Consider the following 26,627-nt stretch of genomic DNA (forward strand, 5'->3'; position numbering starts at 1 on the left):
GAACTTTCTTGTATAGTTCTTCTGTGTATTCTTGCCACCTCTTAATATCTTCTGCTTCTCTTAGGTCCATACCATTTCTGTCCTTTATTGTGCCCATCTTTGCATGAAATGTTCCCTCGGTATCTCTGATTTTCTTGAAGAGATCTCTAGTCTTTCCCATTCTATTGTTTTCCTCTATTTCTTTGCATTGATCACTGAGGAAGGCTTTCTTATCTTTCCCTGCTATTCTTTGGAATTCTGCATTAAAATGGGTATATCTTTCCTATTCTCCTTTGCTTTTCACTTCTCTTCTTGTCAAAGCTGTTTGTAAGACCTCCTTAGACAACCATTTTGCTTTTTTGCATTTCTTTTCCTTGGGGATGGTCTTGATCACTGCCTCCTGTACAATGTCATGAAGCTGCATCTATAGTTCTTCAGGCACTCTATCAGATCTAATCCCTTGAATCTATTTGTCACTTCCACTGTATAGTTGTAAGGGATTTGATTTAGGTCAGACCTGAATGGTCTAGTGGTTTTTCCTATTTTCTTTAAGACAGAATTTGGCAATAAGGAGTTCGTGATCTGAGCCAAGTCAGCTCCCAGTCTTATTTTTGCTGACTGTATAGAGCTTTTCCATCTTTGGCTGCAAAGAACATAGTCAATCTGATTTCAGTGTTGACCATCTGGTGATGTCCATGTGTAGAGTCTTCTCTTGTGTTGTTGGAAGAGGGTGTTTGCTATGACCAGTGCATTCTCTTGGCAAAACTCTGTTAGCCTTTGCCCTGCTTCATTCTGTACTTCAAGGCCAAATTTTCCAGTTACTCCAGGTATTTCTTGCTACCTACTTTTGCATTCCAGTCCCCTTTAATGGAAAGGACATCTATTTTTGGTGTTAGTTCTAGAAGGTCTTGTAGGTCTTCATGGAACCATTCAACTTTTAGATCTTTCTTAACCTTTGGGGAGAAGAGAGGTTGAAAGTCATGAGCTAAAATGAATTATTCATGTTCGATAATCCCCAGTTGCCAAAGGTACTGGAGATGAGTTCTCAGGTTGTCTCTAGGAAACAGTAAATCTGATTCTGAGACCTCCTGCCTCCCAGTGCAGTGGGGACAGCATCTCCTTAGCAAAAGAGGGTGAAAGTGCTTCATCCTCTAATTGTAAGAAAGGACCACATCACCTAAAGGACCTTCTTAAATAAAAAAGGCAATTTAACAATTGTTATATAGTACATTCTTTGGTTTAAAATACTGCTTTGTAGGTGTTCAAAGCTTTTAAAAATAGCCTCTCCTTTCACACCGGAAAGGGAATCTATCCCAAGAAATGAAGTTATATACACATTGAAGGGCAGCAGAATGTGCTGCCCCAAATATGCCGCTTTGGAAGCAGGATTCTTTTGAGCTGAAGAACAACAAAGCCAGAAGCGCCTTCTGACCTCTCCTTTCTTCGTAAAGGTGGGAGATAAACCTCTCTTGTGAGAGGGGCCCTCCCGGCATCAGGGGGAAAGATACATACTTATCACCAGAGGTAAGCAGAGCCAAGAGACAGGGAACTGTGTGGAAACAGACTTTGTTTAAGTAGCTCCTATCTTCCTTTGGTGGCCCTGTGTGTTTTAGCTACTTTTCCACAATTCCCTCTCATTGTCCCACCTCATGCCTAAGCACTGAGGATTTGCTGCCTTTTTTCATCTTTGTTTTCTTATGGAGGCTCCTCTGTACATGTCAAAGTCTGTTTGCTTTTCTCCTGTTAATCCATCTTCTGTCATTTATATTCTCATGTCTACTGGATACCCTAAGAGAGTGAAAGGCAAAGGAGAAAGGGAAAGATGTATCCATTTTAATGCAGAATTCCAAAGAATAGCAGGGAAAGATAAGAAAGCCTTCCTCAGTGATCAATGCAAAGAAATAGAGGAAAACAATAGAATCGGAAAGACTAGAGATCTCTTCAAGAAAATTAGAGACACCGAGGGAACATTTCATGCAAAGATGGGCACAATAAAGGACAGAAATGGTATGGACCTAAGAGAAGCAGAAGATATTAAGAAGAGGTGGGAAGAATACACAGAAGAACTATACAAGAAAGATCTTCATGACCCAGATAATCACAATGGTGTGATCACTCACCTAGAGCCAGACATCCTGGAATTCAAAGTCAAGTGGGCCTTAGGAAGCATCACTATGAACAAAGCTAGTGGAGGTGATGGAATCCCAGTTGAGCTATTTCAAATCCTAAAAGATGATGCTGTGAAAGTGCTGCACTCAATATGCCAGCAAACTGAGAAAACTCAGCAGTGGCCACAGGACTGGAAAAGGTCAGTTTTCATTCCAATCCCAAAGAAAGGCAATGCCAAAGAATGCTCAAGCTACTGCACAATTGTACTCGTCTCACATGCTAGCAAAGTAATGCTCAAAATTCTCCAAGCCCAGCTTCAGCAGTACGTGAACCATGAACTCCCAGATGTTCAAGCTGGATTTAGAAAAGGTAGAGGAACCAGAGATCAAATATCCAACATCCATTGGATGATTGAAAAAGCAGAAGAGTTCCAGAAAAACATCTGCTTTATTGACTATGCCAAAGCCTTCGATTGTGTGGATCACAAGAAACTGTGGAAAATTTTTCAAGCAATGGGAATACCAGAGCACCTGACCTGCCTCCTGAGAAATCTGTATGCAGGTCAAGAATCAACAGTTAGAACTGGCAATGGAACAACAGACTGGTTCCAAATCGGGAAAGGAGTACGTCAAGGCTGCATACTGTCACCCTGCTTAATTAACTTATATGCAGCATACATCATGCGAAATGCCAGGCTGTATGAAGCACAAGCTGGAATCAAGATTGCTGGGAGAAATATCAATAACCTCAGATATGCGGATGACACCGCAGACACATACAGATTTCTTATCGCAGAAAGTGAAGAACTAAACAGCCTCTTGATGAAAGTGAAAGAGGAAAGTACAATGTTGGCTTAAAACTCAACATTCAGAAAACTAAGATCATGGCATCCACTTCCATCACATCATGGCAAATAGATGGGGAAACAGTGGAAACAGTGAGAAACTTTATTTTCTTGGGCTCTAAAATCATAGCAGATGGTGACTACAGCCATGAAATTAAAAGATGATTGCTCCTTGGAGAGGGATTCCTGGATAGCTCAGTTTGTAAAGAATCTGCCTGCAATGCAAGAGACCCTGGTTTGATTCCTGGGTCGGGAAGATCTGCTGGAGAAGGGATAGACTACCCACTCCAGTATTCTTGAGCTTTCCTTGTGTCTTAGCTGGTAAAGAATCCATCTGCAATGGGGGAGACCTGGGATCGATCCCTTGGTTGGGAAGATCCCCTGGAGAAGGGAAAGGCTACCCACTGCAGTATTCTGGCCTGGAGAATTCCATGGACTGTATAGTCCATGGGGTTGCAAAGAGTCAGACAGGACAGAGACTTTCACTTTCACTTGCTCCTTGGAAGAAAAGCTATGACCAACCTAGACAGTATATTAAAAAGCAGAAACATTATTTTGCCAACAAAGATCCATCTAGTCAAAGCTATGGTTTTTCCCATAGTCATGTATGGATGTGAGAGTTGCACTATAAAGAAAGCTGAGCACTGAAGAATTGGTGCTTTTGAACTGTGATGTTGAAGACTCTTGAGAGTCCCTTGGACTGCAAGGAGATCAAACCAGTCAAACCTAAAGGAAATCAGTCCTGAATATTCATTGGAAGAACTGATGATAAAGCTGAAGCTCTAGTACTTTGGCCACCTGATGTGAAGAACTGTCTCATTTCAAAAGACCCTGATGCTGGGAAGGATTGAAGGCAGGAGGAGGAGTCAGAGGATGAGATGGTTGGATGGCATCACCAACTCAATGGACATGAGTTTGAGCAGACTCCAGGAGTTGGTGATGGCCAGGGAACCCTGGCATGCTGCAGTCAATGGAGTTGCAAAGAGTCAGACATGACTGAGCGACTGAACTTGCACTAGAATCATGACACAGGGAAAAAAGTTTTTTTTTTTTTTAATTAAACTTTAGTTGATTTTCAATATTGTGTTAATGGACAGGAGTGATTCAGGTAAAGGGATATATACCGTATATATTTTATATATTTCTTTTTAGATTCTTTTCCCTTATAGGTTAGTACAAAATGTTGAAATAGTTTTTAGTTGTAGAAAGAATGAGAAGTTAGAGAGTAAGAAGCCGATAGCTGAGAATCATCTCTATACTGCTTTGGAGCAGTTTGAGTAAAGCAGTACAGAAATGTCATCTGGGAAGCTGGTCCCCACCCAGACAGGGCTTCAGAACATGCAGGGATGTCAATGGTACCTAAGAAATTGCTGACATTTGATCTTTTTACTCAGAGAAACAACAATTTCACCCTTTCAACCTAGCACTTAGTTGAGATTTTCTGAAGTTAGAATCTGTCCTTAGCTCTTTGATGGTGTAAAAGGAAACAGTCCTTTGGGATTTGTGATCATCAGTTCCCACAGTGAGAGGTAATCCAGGATGTCAACTGGGATTCTCAGTGGGGAGGGGTTTCTTATCAGTAATCAGAATACTGTCATTTTAGGCAGAGCCTCCCTTTCCTATTTTTAGACACTTGGTAACCTACTATTTTGTTCAGTTACTCACAAGTGTTTATTGAATTCCTGCTATAAGATGCCCTGGCTACACACTAGGGAAGTGATGAATAGGAGACAAATTTTACTAGGTACTGCAGAAACAGAGCAGAGGATAGTGGATTAGTATGAGGGCTGGGTACTCAAAGATGTGAAAAGTCTGGTGAACCATCTTGATCCTACAAGAGATCAACTTTCTTTTGCTAAATCCCGTTCCCAAATGGAATGTCTTACTCTGCCTAGGACAGTGCTGAATACATGACAAACATTCCCTGAATCCTCTTTCTCTCATTATTTTTCTTGTAATAATCAGACTAGATTTCCCTCCCAGAGAAGATCTTCCTGTTACCTTAATTGGACCTAAATGTCACCTAAAGTCCTTTAATCATGGATTTACAACAATAAATTTACAAATACTATTTAGGGGGATTTCCTTCTAGATTATTTCCAGAATCTTCAGCTGTATGCAATTACATCGATCACTGTGTAGGTTGATATTACATATATTCAGCAACTAGTATACTAATATAAATTAATGTATAAATTAATCATTCTAAAACCAACACATTGTAAAGCAATTACCTTCAATTAAAAATTCAAAAACAGGATTCAAAGAGGCAGTAACAGATACAAATGTGATGAATTAGAAAGTAAAGTTAAGGAGTAAAGAGGAAAAAAAAATCAACAGTGTTTTTGTAAAACTACTTACCAAGTGAAACATTCATCGGTTGTCATACATTCTTAATATGAGAGGAGGATTTTTTTTTTTAAAAGACATTTGTTATTTTCAACCTAGGTATATGTTAGAAGCAGATTTGGATAAAGTTTAGCAAATTCATCAGTGGTTGTGCACAGATTTTATCCCAGCAGACTCAGGCAGGCCTGTCACACCTCCTTTGATCCCAGAAAAGTGAAAAACTGAAAAGAGGCTGTGCTGCTTTAAGTGTGCAGCCCTCAGGTGGGGTCATTTCCTGCCCTGTGATAAAGCTTACCTGGGCTGGTGCCTCCTGTCATTACCACGGGCAGTGGGGCACCTTCAGATCAGCATGGTAAGTGCTGCTGTCAATAGTTATAGCAAACTTTACTCATCCTGTGTCTTTATATCCTATCATACTATATCATACTATATCCTCGCAGCTTTTCCCCACCAAACAATTCTTCATAGATTCTTCCTACAAGAGACAAAATATTTAAAGAGACATTTGTTTCTTTCAATATCTGTGTTTGGATCAGATTTAAATCTACTCTGACTTTCACCTGTTCATCTATAATTCTGCTATTTTTGGGAAAAGCTTCATTGATTTGCCTTCAATGGAAGCACTGAGCCAAGATCTTCTTTCTTTAGTTTTTACATTTGCTTTAGAGTGAGTGTGCTGATCTTTCAGTAGGAATCAGTAGCTTCGTTTTTAGTTACGCTTTCAAAGTTTCTGGGGACTTTAGACCTAGGTTGCTCTTGCTAAGCTCACAAATGCGTGGCCAGGTGAAGTACAGGGACCTCTGTCTTATTCTCTCTTGAGTGTAGTTCTTTGTGGACAATAATTAATACACACTTAACAATAATTCTGTTTGGAGACCACCTTTTAAGATCCACTTTCCTTTCATTCTCTCTTTCTTTAGTTGACATATAGTTGCTTACACTATTATATAAATTACAGGTATATAGTATAGTGATTCATAATTTTCAAAGGTCATACTCCATGTATAATTGCTGTGGCATATTGGCTGTATTCCCTGTGTTGTGTACTATATCCTCGCAGCTTATTCTTTGTACATAATAGCTTGTACTTCTTAATCTCCACCCCTGTCTTGAACCTCCATCCATCCCTCTCCCCACTGGTAATCAGTAGTTTGTTCTCTTTGTGAGTCTGTTTCTGTTATTATATTCATTTGCTTATTTTTTTTTAGATTCCATATATAAGTGATAACATGTAATCTTTGTCTGACTTTATAATACACTTCAGGTCCATCTAGTTTACTGCAAATTGCAAACATTTGTTCTTTTTAATAGCTGAGTAATATTCCACTGTATCATACCGCTTCTTCTTTGCCCAGTCATCTTCAACGGATATTTAGTTTGCTTTCATTTTTTGGCTATTGTTAATAGCGGTGCTATGAACACTGAGGTGCGTGTGTCTTTTCAGTGTTTTTGTTTTTTTGGAATACAAGGAGTCAAATTGCGGATTAAGTGGTAGTTCTATTTTTAGTTTTACACAGTGGCTGGACCAATTTACGTTCCCACCAACAGTGTAATCTCTTATGTTCCAGTCACAGTAAATTTTAGTATCTTAGAATTTTTTAATTCTTCAATGGAAGCAAGCATTCAAACTGCTTTTTGCTTTTTTTTTTCATCTTTTATCATCTCTCCCTGTTGGACACTCTCTCCAAATTTAAGGATGTTTGTTTTATATTGTTTTGATCTGAAAAATTTTGCCTTTCTACATGAGGAGTGCTTGCTGCATTGGAAACCCACTGTGTTTTTACTGTATCAATTTTGATATTCTGGGTGTGACCCTGCAAGATATTTCCACTGTGGAAAAATGGGTGAGCGATCCATGAATCTACAATTCATATTTATCTCAAAATAAAAAGTAATTAGAAAATTGTGCTGTCCCAATAATTCCAGTAAGCTTTAAAGCTGCATTTATTAGTGCTTGGACATCACTACTGATATTCTGTGGGCATTTTTTTTTTGTTTGTTTGTTTAAATAGTGTGATCATTTTAACAGATAGTTTGGAAAGGAGGAAGAGGCTAAGAGAAGAATAAGGTCGAGATAGCCTTCTGTCCCTAGGGACATAGTTATGAGATAAACTCGGCTGCTTCTGCAACCAGTATGGGTAAGATTTGTCCTTCTTGGGCCAAGTATTCTTGCTAAGTTCAAAAGGCTCAGTCTCACTCCGATGTCTGCATCACACAGGGGAATAGTCCCCATGAAGAGCAGTGATTTTTTCCCATGTTGGTGTTTACTTTTACTGTGAATAATTAAGACAAGTGCCCTGTGGACTGGTGGACTGGGTAAAAAACAGCCAGGGGAGGAGGTTGTGAGAGAAGTCCACATGTAAGTGGTTTTAATGATGTAGAAACAACAAACCTCCACCCCACCCCCACTGCTTTCAAGTTTGTACCTGAATCTTGAGATGTAGGTAAGTTTTGATCTGATTACAGTAGCTGATGTACTGAGATCATCTTGAGTTCTTCCTGAGGGGAGAGGAGAAAGCTGTGCTTTGCAGATGGGGTGTGAGGAGGCTGTTGATGGAATGTGCTGTTTAGGCTTTCCTGTGCCAGAAAGAGATTGGAAAAATTGGTTGATACTAAGTGAAGTTCACTGCTTTTGTTGTGAGAGACATGGTGGCACAGAAAAACGACAAGAGGGAAGTTCTACTCGATTTGTGCACTTGAATTCCTGATAAAGCACTGTTAGGCCACATGACTAAGAGAGGCAAAGTACAGGGTTTGTGCAGCTAAGCAGGAACAGAGTCCAGGTCAGATGATGGGGGTGTGACCAGCCAGACAAACTACCCCCAACCTCCAGCTAGTGTCTTTTTGTGGTCCAGTCTCAGTCACTTTGGATAGTGACAGCAGCCATGAAATTAAAAGATTCTTGCTCCTTGGAAGCAGAGCTATGACAAACCCAGACAGCATATTAAAAAGCAAAGACATCACTTTGCTGGCAAAGGTTTGTAGAGTCAAAACTATGGTTGTTCCAGTAGTCATGTACGGATGTGAGAGTTGGACCATACAGAAGGCTGAGCACCGAAGAATTGGTGCTTTTGAACTGTGGTGCTGGAGAAGACTCTTGAGAGTCCCCTGAACTGCAAAGAGATCAAACCAGTCAATCGTAAAGGAAATCAGTCCTGAATATTCATTGGATGGACTGATGCTGATGCTCCAATACTTTGGACACCTGATGCGATGAGTCGACTCATTAGAAAAGATGCCCATGCTGGCAAAAATTGAAGGCAGGAGGAGAAGGGGATGGCAGAGGATGAGATGGTTGGATAGCATCACTGACTTAATGGACATGAATCTGAGCAAATTCTGGGAGATAGTGGCATCTGGGAAGCCTGGCATGCTGCAGCCGATGGAGTCACAAAGAGTTGGACTGAACAATAACTCAGACCTTGGCAAAGTGCAGCCATGGACAGACAGACGAGGGCAGAGTTGCCTATTAGTGGATCGGACAGACAGCCTGAAGGGTCCTGATATTGCAGCAAATAGACCTCTTACCCTTCTGCACAGACTTGTTCCATGACAATTGGCAATCGGAACACAATGATACTAAAGCCAGCAATTGCTGTTCTTTTAGATTTTTAGGATTTAACTTTTTCTCCTCTTAGGTGAGTAGATACTTAAATTACCACAAAAAGTTGTTTGCCTTAAAAAAAAAAAAAAAAAAAAGAAGTGAATGGTGATTTAAAAGTGGGAGAGGAAGGGGAGGCCAATGGAAATGAAAATAGGTATGTTTAAAGAGGATAAAAAATTCTCCCTAGATATAACTAGAGTTAATGTTTTTATGCATTTTTAAGACTTTTTTCTATGCTTATTTTTATTTTACTTCATTTATTTATTTTTATTGAAGTATATGTATGTATATACTCTTTCATATTCTTTTCTATTATGGTTTATTACAGGCTCAGATAGTAAAGAATCTGCCTGCAGTGCAGGAAACCTGGGTTCAATCACTGGGTTGGGAAGATCTCCTGGAGGAGGGCATGGCAACCCACTCTAGTATTCTTGCCAGGAGAATCCCCATGGGCAGAGGAGCCTGGTAGGCTATAGTCCATGGGATTGCAAAGAGTTGGACATGACTGAGTGACTAAGCACAGAACATTGAATATAGTTCCTTGTGCCATACAATAGGACCTTGTTGTTTACCTATTTTATATATGAGTAAGTGAAGTCGCTCAGTCGTGTCCGACGGTAGCCTACCACGCTCCTCTGTCCATGGGACTTTCCAGGCAATAGTACTGGAGTGGATTGCCATTTCCTTCTCCAGTGGATCTTCCCGACCCAGGGATTGAACCTGGGTCTCCTGCATTGTAGACAGACGCTTTACCGTCTAAGCCACCAGGGAAGTCTTATTTTATATATAGTAGTGTGTGTATTTTAATCCCAAACTGCTAATTTATCCCTCCCCACTTTCCCTTTGGTAACCGTAGGTTTGTTTTGTATGTCTGTGATCTGTTTCCATTTTGTAAATAAGTTCATTTTTATCATATTTTAGATTTCACATATAAGTGATATCATATGATATTTGTCTTTCTCTGTCTGACTTACTTCAGTTCATATGATCATCTCCAGGTCCATCCATGTTGTTCCACATGGCATAATTTCATTCTTTTTTTATGCTGAGTAAGAAGGCAATCGGAGAAGACAATGGCACCCCACTCCAGTACTCTTGCCTGGAAAATCCCATGGACAGAGGAGCCTGGTGGGCTGCAGTCCATGGGGTCGCTAAGAGTTGGACATGACTGAGCGACTTCACTTTCACTCTCCACTTTCATGCATTGGAGGAGGAATGGCAACCCACTCCAGTATTCTTGCCTGGAGAATCCCAGGGACGGGGGAGCCTGGTGGGCTGCCGTCTACAGGGTCGCACAGAGTTGGACATGACTGAAGCGACTTAGCAGCAGCAGCAGCAGCAAGAAGACAATGGCACCCCACTCCAGTACTCTTGCCTGGAAAATCCCATGGACGGAGGAGCCTGGTGGGCTGCAGTTCATGGGGGTTTCGAAGAGTCGGACATGGCTGAGCGACTTCACGTTCACTTTTCACTATCATGCATTGGAGAAGGAAATGGCAACCCACTCCAGTGTTCTTGCCTGGAGAATCCCAGGGATGGCGGAGCCTGGTGGGCTGCCGTCTATGGGGTCGCTCAGAGTCGGACACGACTGAAGCGACTTAGCAGCAGCAGCAGCAAGCTCATTTTTAAATGTATCTGACATCATACTTTATATAAATTACATAACATATGCTTTTCAGTCAACATTTTAACATAAGCATTTCCTATGTCATACAGGTTTTTTTGGGGGGGTAAATATAAAAGTTTGCATAACATACCATTGTACTATTTTCCTTTAAATGCCACCAAAAAGTGAATGGTTAACTATGTTGGTTCTTGGTTTTTACCCTTGCAAATAATGGTGCCGTGAATGCCACTCTGCCTAAATCTTTCCATTTTGGATTCTTTCTTTTGTAATTCATTCGCTTATGTCATTTGCCCATTTTTCTAATAGATATCTCAAGTATTTTAAAAATGATGTATATAAAATTGCCTTATACATAGCTCTTATATATGAAGGGTTATACATAAATCCTTTTTATATACATCAACATTTTTGCCTATTATGATATGGAGTTTTTGTATTTTGGGGTTGTTAAATCTCTAGCCTGTTTCCTTGGTGAAATTTGCTCTACTTTTAAGCTTAGCACATCCTTTTTTATTTAGAGCACATAAGAAAAGTGAAATCTCAAGATATGAAATGATAACATCTTTAATTTACTGCAGTGGGTTTTAATATGTATCAGGCTGTACATCAATTTTGGTTTTATTCCTTTCTAATAACAAATTTTTTTCTGGGTGAGTAAGCTTGATTTTATTCATATATAGTATGTCTTAACTCCTTCTTAGCTCATCATACAATAGGTGCTTAATTTATGTTCCTTGAACTAGAGTCCTTGATTCCCTTGTTCCTTTTCTTTTTTTTTTTTTGGCTGCATCACACAGCCTATAGGATCTTAGTTCTCTAACCAGGGATAGAACCCATGACCCCTGCAATGGAAGTGTGGAGTCTTAACCTCTGGATAGCAAGGGAAGTCCAGTTCAATCATTCCTGAAGCTTACCCGTACCCTGGTTTTTGGTTTCCATGACACAGCTTTCATTAGCCTTATCATCAAGTTCTCTTGCTGGCATAGGCTAGCCTGGTTTCTGTCAGTCATGAGCAGACATGCTGAGTGATGTAGTTCATGTTGTCACGTTAGGAAGATGCACACAGTTGTAACTTCTTACTATGGCTCATTTCAGAGGGAGTGCCTGTCTATCCACATTGGCCAAGCCGGTGTCCAGATTGGGGGTGCTTGCTGGGAGCTCTATTGCCTGGAACACGGAATCCAGCCAGATGGTGTTGTTCTCGATGGTGGTCAGGATCTGCTGGCACCTGCTAAAACAGAGCCCACTCGTGCATCTTTTGATTCCTTCTTTTGTGAGACCAGAGCTGGGAAGTATGTGCCCAGAGCACTCTTCATGGACCTGGAGCCTACTGTCGTAGGTAATGTACGTTCCCATGTGCTTAACTGGGTCCACAACCCAAACAAACAAGTACAGAGACTGGCATGACTAGCTGTGGGCCTGGGAACTCCAAGAACTGTCCACAGTCACCAGGAGCTGGAAGAGAGGCAGGGGGCAGTTTCTCCAGCAGAACCTCCAGAAGAAGCCAACCCCACCAATGCCTGGACATTGAACTTCTGGCCTCCTGAACTATGAGACCATAAGACTCCCTTGGTTTTGTTTGTAAATTAATTTATTTTATTTTTGGCTGTGCTGGGTCTTTGTTGCTGTGCTCAGGCTTTCTCTCATTGCGGTGAGTGGGGGCTACTCTCTAGCTGTGGTGCATGGGCTCAGTTGCTCTGTGACATGTGGAATCCTCCTGGACCAGGGATGGAACCTGTATCTCCTGCATTGGCAGGAGGATTCTTATCCACTGCACCACCAGGGAAGCCCAACCTCCCCCATTTTAAGCCACCAAGATTGTTGTAATTTGTTAGGGCAGCCCCGATAAACTAATAAAGGGTGGGATGATGGAAAAAGGTGCTTTCCATTTACGTGGGAATAATTACACCTTTTCCTAGACTGAAAAAGCCAATTGGGCAGTTTAAATTCATTTCTTTCTATGATATTGGTGGAGAGAAAGGGGGCTGTGCACAAATTAGGGGTGGGATGGTGTGGGTTGCACTGACCTCCTTTCCTGTCTGCAGACGGGGTGCGTGCAGGCAGCTACCGCTCACTCTTCCACTCTGAGCAGCTCGTCAGTGGAAAAGAAGACGCTGCGAACAACTACGCCCGAGGGCGCTACTCTGTGGGGCCGGAGATCCTCGACTTGGTGCTGGAGAGGATCCGCAAGCTGGCAAGTGGCTCCCTTCTCCTTCCGGGGCCATTCAGAGTGCCCGGGGTCCCTGGGGGCCCACCTAGCCAGCACCAGCACTTTCTCCCTCCCCTCCATCACCCAGCTTCTACCGTGAAGCCTCCCGGACATGAGCATGCTCAGAGCTGGGTTGGTCCTGATGCTGACACTGCCAACCTTCCTTACTAGAGAGGGCAGAAGCCTCACACTTACCCCACGGGCCTGGTCAACTCCTTTGTTTCTTTTTCCTTTTCCCATGCATGAAGAAATGTTTTATTTTATCCCCCCCTGCTTTATTGAGATATAATTGACATATGGAGTAGAGTGTGTTAGTTGCTCAGTCGTGTCTGACTCTTTGCAACCCCATGGACTGTAGCCCAGCAGGCTCTTCTGTCCATGGAATTCTCCAGGCAAGAACACTGGAGTGAGTTGCCATTCCCTTCTCTGGGGGATCTTCCTAACCCAGGATTGAACCCAGGTCTCCCACACTGCAGGCAGATTCTTTACCATCCGAGCCACCAGGGAAACACTGTGTAAATTTAAGGTGTACAACAAGATGATTTAATTCCTATTATCAAATATACATATATATTATCAAATGATCACCACCATCAGGATACTTAAGACATCCATCCCTCACATAATTACCTTTTTTGTGTGTGGTGACAGCATTTAAGATCTATTCTCGCTTCCCTCGCAGTTTAGTGTAACCACTGGACTTCACCTTCCAATGCAGGGGATGGGGTTTGATCCCTTCTCAGGGAGCTAAGATCTCACATGCCTCTCAGGCAAAAAAGCCCAAAACATAAAATGGAAGTAATATTGTAACAAATTCAATAAAGACTTTAAAATGGTTCACGTTAAAAAAAACCTTAAAAAAAAAAAAGATCTCTTCTCTTAGTAGCGTTCAAGTGTACTATACAGTGCTGTTAACTACAGTCACTATGCTGTACGTTAAACCCCCAGAACTTATTAATCTTATAACTGGAAGTTTATGCCCTCTGACCACCAGCATCTCCCCTTTCTCCTTCATGCCCCCCCACCCCACCCCACCCCAGCAACTACTATTCTACTCTCTGTTTCTATGAGTTTGGCCTTTTTCGATTCCACATGTCAGTGAGATGATTCAATATTTGTCTTTGTCTGTCTGACTTATTTCACTTTGCTTAATCGCCCCTGAGGTCCATCCACGTTGTCGCAAACGGCAGGATTTCCTTCTTTTAAACGACTAGCCACCGTCTACTCTTGCTTCTGCCGACTCATGACTTGTCTGGTTACCAGAGACTTCCCTCTAAAACTTGTCATTTTCCAATAGTGACCATGAGTTGTAAAGTTAACAGGAGGCACGTCCTCCCTGGAGATCAGTTCCTCTATTTACTGACAGTGAATTCTTCTTTAAAATCCTGTCTGGAGAATCCTCTGTCTAGTAAATATTTTGGTGTTTGGCATCATCATTAGGGAATATGATGCTTTTTTCACATCAGCACAGTAGATTGGGTACAAAAATGACAGATATTTCATCTACTGAGGGGTGGTGGTGGGGAACTATATTGCTTCAGTATTTTGCTTGTCATTTTCTTCATTATTGATAAACACCTTACTTAGCTCACATATATACTTATATACTCATATACATATACTTTAGCTCATATACATGTACATTCATAGAGGGTAGCAAAAGACAGTTGAATGTTTATGCCCAGCTTATAGCAAAACTCTAAAGGATTTCCCCCACTCCGGAAGTAACCGCTCAAGTATGTTTCAAAGTAAACATGTTTGTGATGGTGATAACAATGGTAAACCAGAACTTTCTGTTTTTGGGTACTGGCTGTGTCCCACAGTTACCACTGCTTCTAGGTTTATTTGGCTGAATTCTCATTTCTTATTTATGAATACTTTCCCCAGGCGGAACACTGCAGTGGGCTTCAGGGGTTTCTCATCTTCCGAAGCTTTGGAGGAGGCACTGGGTCGGGATTTACGTCTCTCTTGTTGGAGCAGCTCTCCGTAGAATACAGTGGGAAGACTAAATTGGACTTCTCCGTCTACCCAGCCCCTAGGATCTCAACCGCTGTAGTGGAGCCTTACAACTCCATCCTCACCACCCACCCCACCATAGAGCACGTGGACTGTACCTTCCTGGTGGACAACGAGGCCATCTACAACATCTGTCATGGCAAACTTGACCTTGAACGGCCCTCTTATGCCAGCATCAACAGGCTGATCAGCCAGGCAGCATCTTCCATCACTGCCTCCCTCCGGTTTGAAGGCATCCTGAATGTGGACCTGATCGAATTCCAGACCAACCTGGTGCCTTACCCGCGGATACACTTCCCAGTGACCAGCTTCGCCCCCATCCTGTCTGCCGACAGCACCCACCACAAGGAGCCCTCTGTGTCAGACATCACAGCTGCATGCTTTGAGCCCTCCCACCAGCTAGTCAGGTGTGACCCTCGCCTGGGGAAGTACGTGGCCTGTTGCCTGCTCTACAGAGGGGATGTGGTCCCTAAGGAGGTGAACGCGGCGATTGCGGCCACAAAGTTGAGGAACTCTATTCAGTTTGTAGACTGGTGTCCGACTGGATTCAAGGTGGGCATCAATGATCGACCCCCCCGAGAGGTGCCAGGAGGGGACCTGGCCGAGGTCCAGCGGGCAGTCTGTATGCTGAGCAACAGCACGGCGGTTGCAGAGGCCTGGGCCCGTCTGGGCCACAAGTTTGATCTCATGTTCGCTAAGAGGGCGTTTCTGCACTGGTATATCAGGGAGGGCATGGAGGAAGGTGAGTTTGCAGAGGCCAGGGAGGACTTGGCGGTCCTAGAGAAGGATTACGAGGAAATGGGGAGAAGTCTCTGATGCAGATCTGACCGGTGACAATGAACGCTGAGTTGAAGTGTCACGCTTTATGTTTCAAGGCTAGAGTTCCCTCGATGAGAAGAAAAAGGAAACTAAGTCAAGAAAGACCTCAAGTTCCATGTTCAGTCAAATGGGGGTCAACATTAACAGTAAGGCCAGACTTCCCTGGTAGTCCAGTGGTTAAGAATCCGCCAGCCAATGCAGGGGACATGGGCTTGATTCCAGATCTGGGAAGATCCCACATGTCGTGGAAAATAAATAATTAAACAAATAAAATACCAACAATGTACCACTTTGCCTGTTTTCAGCTCACACTGTTGTTGCCACAGAGGAGAATGACTGCAGTTTGGTAGAAATGATGTGTATAAACACATACTTTTCACCCTGTTCTCACCCTCTCCAATCAAGCTAGACAGCTTGCCCCTGCCCACGTTTTTCTCTCTCTTGACTGCTTCTCTCTCTCTGTTTCTCTCTCTCCTCTCTCATTCTTTCTTCTCACTACTTTCTCTTTTCTTTCCTTCTATGACTGTGGGGTATAATTCCAACTTCGGACCCAGTTCAGGTGTCACCTATTGCATATAGCCTCTTTGGAATTCACTTACTTTCATCCAGAATACCGGGAGAGTGAAGGTACACTGTGAAGTTCCTCACTATATTGAAAATACTCACTGATAAAATATATTTTTTCATGTAAATATCTTACGTAGTAATTTGAACTTTTATTAGGCTGGTTCCAAATTGAGAAAGGATTACATCAAGGCTGTGTATTGTCACCCTGCTTATTTAACTTATATGCAGCATCCCTCATGCAAAATGCTGGCCTGCATGAAGCAAAAGCTGGAATCAAGATTTCCTGGAGAAGTATCAATATCCTCAGATACGCAGATGACACCACCCTTATGGCAGAAAGTGAAGAAGAACTAAAGAGCCTTTTGATGAAAGTGAAAGAGGAGAGTGAAAAAGTTGGCTTAAAACTCAACATTCAGAAAACTAAGATCATGGCATCCAGTCCCATCACTTCATGGCAAATAGGTGGGGAAACAGTGAGAGACTTTATTTTCTTGGACTCCAAAATCATAGCAGATGGTGACTGCAGCCATGAAATTAAAAGATGTTTGCTCCATGGAAGAAAAGCTATGACCAACCTAGATAGCATATTAAAAAGCAGAGACATTACTTTGCCAACAAAGGCCCATCTGGTCAAGGCTATGGTTTTTCCAATAGTCATGCATCGATGTGAGAGTTGGACTATAAAGAAAGCTGAGCACCAAAGAATTGGTGCTTTTGAACTGTGGTGTTGGAGAAAACTCTTGAGAGTCCCTTGGACTGCAAGGAGATCATACCAGTCAATCGTAAAGGAAATCAGTCCTGAATATTCATTGGAAAAACTGATGCTGAAGCTGAAGCTCCAGTACTTTGGCCACCTGATGTGGAGAACTAACTCATTTGAAAAGACCCTGATGCTGGGAAAGATTGAAGGCAGGAGGAGAAGGGGATGACAGAGGATAAGATGGTTGGATGGCATCACCGACTCAATGGACGTGAGTCTGAGCAAGCTCCAGGAGTTGGTGATGGACAAGGAGGCCTGGTATGCTGTAGTCCATGGGGTTGCAGAGTCAGACAGGACCGAGAGACTGGACTGAACTGGAGGTTTTTACAAAGTATTTTGTTTACCTGTGCTATTTCTCTATTTAGACACTAGAGGGCGCTAGTGAAATGCTTAAATAATAGCTCAATTTATAGGGAAGCAGGCATACTGCAGTACACGGGGTCGCAAAGGGTCTGACACCACTGAGCGACTGAACTGAACTGAAGGGCATTTGTATCTCTATATGTAAGTGTATGCGTGTGTGAAAAGACATTTAGAAAACTCAGAAAAGACCTTTTAGAAGTTTCCTTTTATTTTTTTAAAATTAGTAATCTAAAATTAAGATTAAAATCCTAATAATTTCTTAAATTTTAAGTTCAGCTTGTAAATCTTATTGCTAAGTTTAGCAAAATTTAAATCATCATTTTAAATATGTATGAATTTTTGGTCCCCTTTGCAATCTTAGATAAATGCTTAAATACTTTACGTTATATTCATTTTAATTCATTTTATTTTAAGAATTTTAATTATGTGACAAACCTTCCCAAGAGCTCTAGTTCTTTTAGAATCAAATAAACTAAACTACAAATGTGGTGACTGGTATTCTTATGTTCTCAAAACTGTCTATAAATTAATAAGATTTTTATTTAAGATCACATGCGTAAATCCTTTACTCAAAATATGTATTTAAAATTGGAATTATAAGGCTGACTATAATTCTATTAGGCCAAATACTCTCAAATATTATACACATTGCACTTTAAATGCTAAATATGCACGGATTCCTATGTCATAAGAACTTTAATGATCCGTATTCAATTCACTCATTCACCAGTTATTTTCTGAACACCTGTCATGTGTTCCTAATTATTCTGACCACTGAGGATAAACAGCGAACCAAAAAAAAATAAAATAAAAATTCTTGCCCTTATGGTTTATATGACAGTGAAGTTGGGGGTCTATTTCCTGAGTATGTAAAGATGCTCACTCCCTAAGAAAACACCATGTCTGGGACTTCCATGGCCGTCCAGTTAAGACTGTATGCTTCCATTTCAAGGGGTGCAGTTTCGATCCCTGGTCAGGGAACTAAGATCCCACGTGTCTCGAGGCATGGCCAAGAAAACAAAAGAGAAACACACTGTGTCATCCCATAGGCTTGGGTTATCTTCCCAAGATACCTTTTTTGTCTTTTGCCTTCTCAGCTTGCTGCAGCTCCTAAGTGATGATGGCCAGGCTGTGACAGGGTCTTTGTGGCTCTAATGGACGTGCTGAACCCTAGCAACTGTCTGTAATAGGGACTTCATTAATTAAAGGATGATGTGGGATCTTTGTGTTGTATGCCTGGAACTAGTGAAATGGTGTATGTCGATTACACCTCAATAAAAATAAATGTTAAAAAGAACGAAGTGTCCCATAGCGCACTTAGATTTGAGTCACATGTTTAGTTTTTCAAGTCTGATTCCATCTGTAATTTTTACAGAGATACACCATTTGATTAGATTTTGTGTTTCTTCAGCTCTATCTATCAATGTGTTTTAGTTTAATACTACATACCTTGGAGCACATGTACCTCCCATTTCTTGGAATTATATTGAATTCTGGGTATCACTTGGCTTTTGCTGATTATTTTGTTATAGCTTCCAAAATTATTCTGCTATCAGGAAGCAGGAACCATTTTTGGTTTTTAGTATTTGTTTTTGGGGTTTCTTGTTGGGTAGACCATTTAGAGATCCTGTCTTCCAGGCACTGGTCTCTTTAGGAAGGTTCACTTGGCATTTGAGCCTTGTTTTAAGTAAAAGTTGCTCAGTCATGTCTGACTCTTTGTGATCCCATGAACTGTAGCCCCCCAGGCTCCTCTGTTCATGGGATTCTCCAAGCAAGAATGGAATTCCAGTACTGGAATGGGTTGCCATGCCCTTCTCCAGGGGATCTTCCCGACCCAGGGATCAAACTTGGGTCTCCTACATTGTAGGCAGATTCTTTTACTGTCTGAGCCACCAGGGAAGCCCCTCGAACCCTTTTTTATTTTAAAAAGAGAGCTTAAAACAGTTTTTTTCAAGGGAACTCAATCCAGCACAGTTCTCCTCTACTCCTCTGCCCCCATCAATGATTTTACAAAGTGAAATCAAGAGAATCTTGGTTTTACGAAGTGAACTCATGGGTGGGAGAAGGCAGTGGTAGTAGTCTGGATGTGGCAGTCTCCTCCACTTGCTTTTTTTTTAGAAGTGGTTTTTTTTTTTTTTTTTGATGTGAACCATCTTTGAAGTCTTTATCGGATCTGTTACAATATTGCTTCTATTTTATATTTCAGGGTTTTTTTGGCTGCAAGGTGTGTGATTCTGGCATTTGCAATGATCTGTGTCTTCTTTTTTAATTTTTAATCACTCTCTTGATTGGAGCTTTTGTGATGCAGGAACCATGATTTAAAATAAAGCAAAATATGAGAACCAATGTTATAGTACAGAGAACTCTACTCAGTGGACTGTGATGACCTAAAAGGGAAGGAAATCCAAGGAAGAGGGGATATATGTACATACATAGCTGATTCACTTTGCTGTGCAGCAGAAAATGACACAACATTGTAAAGCAACTATACTCCGGTACAAAAAAAAGCGAAACAAAACTTTGTAAAGCCACTTATCTAAGTCTACTAGAGGCTGCTGTCTTCAAGGCTTTGTTCACCTAGCCAAAGGCCCTAAGAGGAGATAGCTGTGAACTTGGGTGTGCTTGCAGGTACCAGCCCCAACTTGGAAGTTCTTCTAGTGTTTTTGGTTGTTCAGGGAAATGTCATACCTGCTTGAGTTTTCTTTAACCAAGCTAATTCCCACCCCCCCCCACCCCCCCGCCAATTTCCTGTCCTTTGCATCTTTGGTGTGAGCAGAATGCTGCACGCACTGTTAGAACAAAAATAAATGTTAAATATACTTGTGAGAACTCCGTGACGTCTCGTTCCTAAAGAGGGTTCCTGGCACACCAACGCTGAGGGAAGTTAAAGGATTTGCTCAGAGACACAGAAGAGGAGGAACCCGGACTCACATAGGTATTTCTGCTGTGTCATGAGGGTTTTTTCCCCCCACCCAGGATGGAAAAAACAGCTGCATTTCAGCTTTTTGAGCATTGGTTCTGTTTAGAGATGGGGTATTTTTCATTTCCAAGTTAGCTTAACATTTAAAAAACTGCACAGTTTTGCCTTTTCAAATAATGTTCACCAGAATCAGGGTTGTTGAGTTAAAGGTAAAGTGAATTTGTGGTTTTGATACGGATTTTCCAGATTGCCTCTCAGAATTCATGTTCCCACCAACCATCAGTGAAGGAAGGAGGCTTTGCACCTGTCAGTCACAGTGTGAACCGATTGTCAAACAGATTTTGCCAGTCTGATGTGTGACAAATTCTGTAAGAGTGCAGTTGTGCTTTTTTTAGCAGTGAAGTTTAGCATCTGTTTGTACATTTAAGGGTCACTTGTATTTGTGTGTGTGTGATATATGTATTCCTGCTTATTTTTTTGAGGGCGATTGTTTTTTTTTTTCAGTTATTTTGTGTGCGTGTTTGTGTGTGTTAAGTTGCTCCAGTCATGTCCGACTCTTTGCAACCCTATGGACTGTAGCCCGCCAGGCTCCTCTCTCCATGGGATTCTCCAGGCAAGAACACTGGAGTGGGTTGCCATGCCCTCCTCCAGGGGATCTTCCCAACCCAGGGATCGAATGTCTCCTGCAATGGCAGGCAGGTTCTTTACCAGTAGTGTCACCTGGGAAGTTATTAGCTCTTTACGTATTTGATCAGTAAGATACTTGTCTTTTGCCTGTGTGGCAAACATTTTTCCAAATTTGTTGTCTGTTTGTCTCTTGACTTTGTCTGATGGTGGTGGTGTGTGCATATGAGGTTTATTTCACGTGAAGATGTTCTTTGTATGTATTCATGACTTGTCACCATGCAGAAAGCTCTGCTGCCAGAGGCCATCAGGGTGCTTGCTGATGTCCATTTTTAGTGAACTGCTTCTCATATTAAGCCTTCTCATCTTGCTCTGATTTCCTTGTATTTTTTACACTAATTGCTATGACCTTGCAGTTCATCACTTATATACTCCCTAGTGAAATTGCTTCTTTTCACATTTTGTTTTTGTCTGTTCACTTAAGACTGTTGACTCATGGATAGCAAGGGCCTTGGCGCCTCCCACGTCAGTATCCCTAACTAGGCCCAGCACTGGGCTGGACAATGACCATCGATTCAAGAAGCACCTATGACAGACTTAGTGGCTCAGGCCCTAGCAAGCCAGGGAGGAGCTGGGGGTGTCTTTCGTTCTACCCAGGGGCCCACTCTGTAGCAGACCCAAGGCTATGCCTCTGGTGGGACCTGGCCACATAGCCAGCTTCAGATCCAGTGATAGCCAACAGGGTCCTGCCAGCTTGGCCTTTCCCAAGCTCTTGATGCCTCCCAAGACCTCCAGGGACTGTCCTGGGAGGGTCAGGAACGGACTCACCTGTACCCTGTCTCACTAGCTGCCCCTTTCCAAGCTTGGAGGCCTGAAGGCAGCTGACTGAAGGAAGAGGAATTGAAACCAGTCAGGGGTTCAAGAAGCCATGGGTTTTAATGTGGGTGAGAGGGGTTTTAATGAGGGTCTGGGGGCAGGGTGCTCAGCGCCCTCGCCTTCCTGCCTGGGCTGGGGTTGGTGTGGGGAGGGGAGGGCCTCCCTGTACCCCTCTTCTTGGGGTCAGAGAGCGGAGTGGAGGGCAGGGGTGCCTGACCTTTGCCTCTCCTTGTGGGGAGGGAGAAAGGAGACGCCTAGGGTAGATCTCAGTGTCTCAGTACGGTGGCCTCCATCTGTGGATCTGGGACAACAGGCCGCTGGTGTGTGTAGATATAGAGGGTGGGGGGCCCAGCTGGAGGCGGGAAGGCACAGAGGGGTGGAGAGCCTGGAAACCAGGGCCGATCCCTCCGATAGAAACTGGCAGGACGGGCCAACCCTCCCTGTCCACCCCCCAACCTCCGTCCTCGTCCTAGGGGGTCCCCAGCCTCCTCCTCTACTTCTTCCGCCCAATCTGGGCCATGAGGTGGGCGTTGGCGGCGGCCTTGGCTCGCAGGTTCTTGGCCTTGGCGATGTTGAAGAGGATGTTCATAATGTTAGTGGGGACGTCCAGGGACAGAGTGACCTTGGTGCGCCGGTCACTCTTGGCCTTGTCCTGGGACGGCCGCCCCTGGAACTGTGCCTGGGATGGGTACTTGTACCGGGTGCTGCCGGCCCCGCCGCCACCGCCGCCGCCCACGGAGCCAGGGAAGGTCCTTTTCTCTGTGTCCTCCTCCTCCTGCCCCTCCTGGTCCTCCGGGTCTCCGCGGGGCAGGGCAGGGAAGGTCCGCTTGATCAGCAGCGACGTGTCCTTCCGCTGGCTCTTCTCAGCCTCACGTAGGGCTGTGTGGAGGCAGCTGGGGCTGGACCCGGCTTTGGGGGACCTCTGGGAGAGGCCCACCTGGGGGGCCCCGAGGAGCAGTAGCAAGACCAGCAGGAAGGGGGCCGGCACGAGCATCTCTCCCTGCAGCGGAAAAGACCGATATGTGTGAGAGGGTCTTAGGGTTCAGGGGGAGAAGGGGCAGATCTACCAGGCTTTGTGCAAGTTCAGCTTTGCCGGGTTTTGAAAGCGTGTTCTCTGGACTTGCAGGCCGTGTATCATGGACATTTGTTAGCAATGCAGAGATTCTCGGGTCTTGCTCCAGAGCTGGTCAGTCAAGAGCTCTGGGGCCAGCAATCTGCGTGTTAACAAGCCTGATGATGACAGACTGTTGCCAGATGTAGGAATGGTCCAGATGTAGGAACTAGCTACCTAGCACATGGAAAGAAACACAGGCTCTGGAGTTAGACAGAGGTAGGTTCAAATTCCAACTGGGTCCTTGTTTGCTTGAGGGTGGCAGGCAGATTACTTAACCTCTGAGAACGTCAATTTCCTCATCTGATAATAATAATGATAATAATAATAATGGGGGATAATAGGTACTAACTCATAAAGGTTAAATTAAAGTGGAAAAGCTCCCTGTCTAACCAAATACTTAACGAAGCGTGTTGGTTACTGACTGTTTACATGTAATAATCCCCATGTGCTATTAGGATAAGATTCAGTACACAGGCAACCATCTCAGAAGTGATCTATCTGTATCTGTGTATCTGTAAATGTACTATACATTATATAACTAATGAATATAATTCATACGAATATAAATATAGATGTATAGTATGCCAGGGAACTTCATCCTGCAGACCATTATCTTTGTTGTGTTGCTTTTCTGGCTTTTCTTTTTTCGTCTGTTTGCTCCACTCTTACCCAGGTAGGCTCATCGTGCCTTGAACTCTAAGTCAGCAGTTCTCACGCTTCAGAGTGTTCAGAATCACGTGAATGAACTGTTCAAACACCAGCTGCTGGGCCCCATCTCCAGCATTTCTGAATCAGTAGATTTGGGGCAAGGCCTGAGAATCTGCATCCCTAACACATCCCTAGAGGATGCTGATGCTGTGGGTTCATGGACCACGCTTTGTGAACCACTTTCTCAGCGTTCCTATCCCTCTCCGAGGTCCTTAGAACTGTGTGCCCGATTCCCGGAGAACATTTTACAGGGCTCTTTAGACTGTGGAAGAATGGACTTATCCTTTCTTTTGATATTGTGCTCAATACCCAGACTTCTGGTTTCCTCATTCATTGAGGCTGTCCTTAGTTGTTTTGCATAAACATCCATGAATTGTGGCTTTAGCTGCCTTATGCCTTGAAGGCATTTTAAAGCTTGGGAGCACTCTCAAAGGGCCTGATAAGCCTGAAAAGATTAAAAAAACCAAAAACCAATACACAGAGAAAGGGTTAATAACGGGGTGGGGGTCGGGGTGGGAGGGGATCTGTCTCTTTCTGTCGCTATCTCTCTCTCCCTTGGTCCCCTGCTCTTTTCAGGGGTCAGGCTCGGCCCTACCTCCCACTAACTGGCTCAGTGACTAAATGCCCCTGGTCCCTGTGTTCCCATCTGTGAGATTAGGGGATTGAGCTCCAGGCTCTCCTCTCTCTCTCCTTTTCTCCCTCTCTCTCCAGTTTAGCTTTGTTTAGCATTTGCATAAAACCATGGGAGATTGTGGGGCTTTCCAGGTGGCACTAGTGGTAAAGAATCTGCCTGCCAATACAGGAGACACAGGTTCAATCCCTAAGACGGGGAAGATCTCCTGGAGAAGGACATGGCAACCCACTCCAGTATTCATGCCTGGAGAATCCCATGGACAGAGGAGCCTGGCGGGCTATAGTCCATAGGGTTGCAAAGGATTGGACATGACTGAAGCGACTTAGCACTCACCCCTGCATGGGAGGATGTTTGTAGATTATGTGCAAATAATACATTATTTTATATAAGGGACTTGAGCATCTGGGAATCTGTGACGGTCCTGGAGCCAATCCCAGGAACAGAGGGACTGTCAAAGAAAAGAAACGTCCTTTCCTCCTTACTCAGGTCTGATTCCTAAGCAAGTTTCTCCTCTTACATTCTTTGGATTCCTTTGCCTTTACCATAGTGCAAGAGTACAAAGGTTTAAGATTTCCCTGCTACCTGCTCTGAAAACACGTGGCCCCCATCTAGTTAGGTTTACAGGGAAAAGTTCTTCATCTTCATTTTTCTCATTTGGGTACCTGACACTCAGCCATTCTTTGGGGGTTATTAGGGCAGTGCTTCTCTGGAGACGGACACTTGCTTCTAAGAGCTGTGACAGTCACGTCGTGCCCAGAATGACAGGCAGCGAGGGACTCAGCTGGTCTGAAATTCAGAGCACCTGTGAGAGACAGCTCCCTGAAGGAAAAAAGTGAAGCTAGAGGCAAATGCAGGACACCACGGGCTTTGCCCAGAGGCAGCCCCATTTTCCAGCATCTAGGAAGGCAGAGATAGTTCGCAGTCTGCAATCACGGGTAAGAAGTTGAATTAAAAAAACACTTTATAAAACAGTCACTGCTGAACCCAGGGACCCTTTAAGCATTTTGAAAGATATTATAGTAATGAGCTGCAGACTCATGGAAGCATTTATGTGTAACACACACACTTCTTAGCAATTCACACTTGAGCGAGCAGAGGGGGTTCATTCATGAAAGGCCTTTCCCCCCAAGAGGGAGAAAAGCCAGGAGAAAGTTGACAAGATCTAGATAACACTTGTTACTGGAAGCTTTTGTGTTGCTTTTCTGACTCCATTCATCCTCAGAAGTGGGAATGCTGGCTAGATTGCTGTGTTACAGGAGAACCCTGCAGACAGGATTTCTCAGAACACTTGGACATCAAATGGAGACATCAAACATCCATCTTTATGGCCTCTCCCCTTCAAGGGGGGGCACCTAATTGTTACAGACATCTGTTCCCTTCCTCCAGTGTCCCTGGTGGCCAGGGGGAAAGGACTCCAGGCTGTGAGGGCAGAGGACCTGGGCGGCGAACCTCCCTCACCCTCAAATGCCTTCCATCAGTCACTTAACCTCTCAGTCACCGCATCTTAAAAAGCAGGCGTTACCTGCCTCACAGGTGTATGAAGAGAACGAAAGGAGATGCCTTAGCAACCAGGAAATGCAAGCATTTTCCCGATCGGTCAGGCAGCGGGGACTGGTACCCCGGTTTCCACCCCCATCTTCCCCATCCACCCCATCTGGAAACACGATTTTCATGTTCACAACTGGACTCTGTTCAGAAAAACACGTTTGTGAGAACCCATCCTGCTTCCGGTCTATTACCTTTTGCAAAGCAGGCCTCTCTACTAATGGGGGGAGGATGCTCTTGCCCCCCCTGAGAAACTTCCCCTTGGTCCCTTTGGGTCTGCCTTCTCCCCATTTAAAACACAGACATTGACGGTTCAGCACAGTGCCCCCAGGGGTGCTTGCAACTCTTATCGCTCACCCCATCCAGTCCCCAGCACCTCCTGCATAATTAAGGGCAAATCAAGTGATCCTTCATAGGGAAGTCCCCAACCAGAGCCTTACCTGTGAGCAGACTTCACTCTGGAGTGCAAATGCTCAGTGAGGCGGGCGGGCAGCTTCAGAACCGAGAGGTCTGCCCCAGGAACATCCCCCCCGAACTTCTGTCTTCTCTGGGGTCGCCGGCTCCTTTTCTTGAATTGTTTGTAAGTGGGCCGTGATCTTTCCTCTCTATGGAAACCACTCCACTCCCTCGTGTGTGTGCATATACATAAAAGTGACAGATCACGGGGTGGATCATAAATCCAGACACGGTGTCTACCCTGGGATGTGATCCCGTTTAAAATACAACCCAAGCAGCTGTGCACGTCACGGAGATGACAAGCTGTCAGCATCTCTGACCGCTCCTACCCACCTTCTCTCCCAGACCTCCCATCACCGCCCCCACCCCCCACTGCCCTTCCTGCCCTAGCAACTGGCTTCATTGATAAAAAGGAAAAAACACACTCTGTTAAACTGAGAAGCAGCTTCTTTGAAGAGTTTTATTACTCATCTTCGTTCTTACTAATTTCAGTCTCTCTACCCT

The 26,627-nt window shown here is 43.7% G+C and overlaps 2 protein-coding genes across 3 annotated transcripts; one reads left to right on the top strand and one right to left on the bottom strand.

The window, feature by feature from the left end:
• The first annotated feature begins 5,593 nt into the window (after positions 1–5,593).
• TUBAL3 (tubulin alpha like 3) lies at positions 5,594–15,824 on the top strand. 2 transcript variants are annotated; one of them, NM_001435140.1, is made up of 4 exons: positions 5,594–5,633; positions 11,608–11,851; positions 12,558–12,706; positions 14,609–15,824. In NM_001435140.1, the coding sequence occupies exons 1-4, from the start codon at positions 5,631–5,633 to the stop codon at positions 15,551–15,553; spliced, it is 1,341 nt and encodes a 446-aa protein (NP_001422069.1). In that variant the 5' UTR covers positions 5,594–5,630; the 3' UTR covers positions 15,554–15,824. The 2 variants fall into 2 exon arrangements, 1 of the variants encoding a protein (NP_001422069.1); NR_198901.1 differs by having other exon boundaries at positions 11,608–12,706.
• A 5,883-nt stretch (positions 15,825–21,707) lies between these two features.
• Positions 21,708–26,390, bottom strand: UCN3 (urocortin 3). The gene is given in 2 exon segments (NM_001076527.1): positions 21,708–22,666; positions 26,108–26,390. A coding segment is annotated over 1 exon segment (501 nt). The 5' UTR covers positions 22,661–22,666; positions 26,108–26,390; the 3' UTR covers positions 21,708–22,159.
• Positions 26,391–26,627: the final 237 nt, after the last annotated feature.

This window comes from Bos taurus, chromosome 13 (genome assembly GCF_002263795.3).
Source record: "Bos taurus isolate L1 Dominette 01449 registration number 42190680 breed Hereford chromosome 13, ARS-UCD2.0, whole genome shotgun sequence".
Classification (NCBI taxonomy): Eukaryota; Metazoa; Chordata; class Mammalia; order Artiodactyla; family Bovidae; genus Bos; species Bos taurus.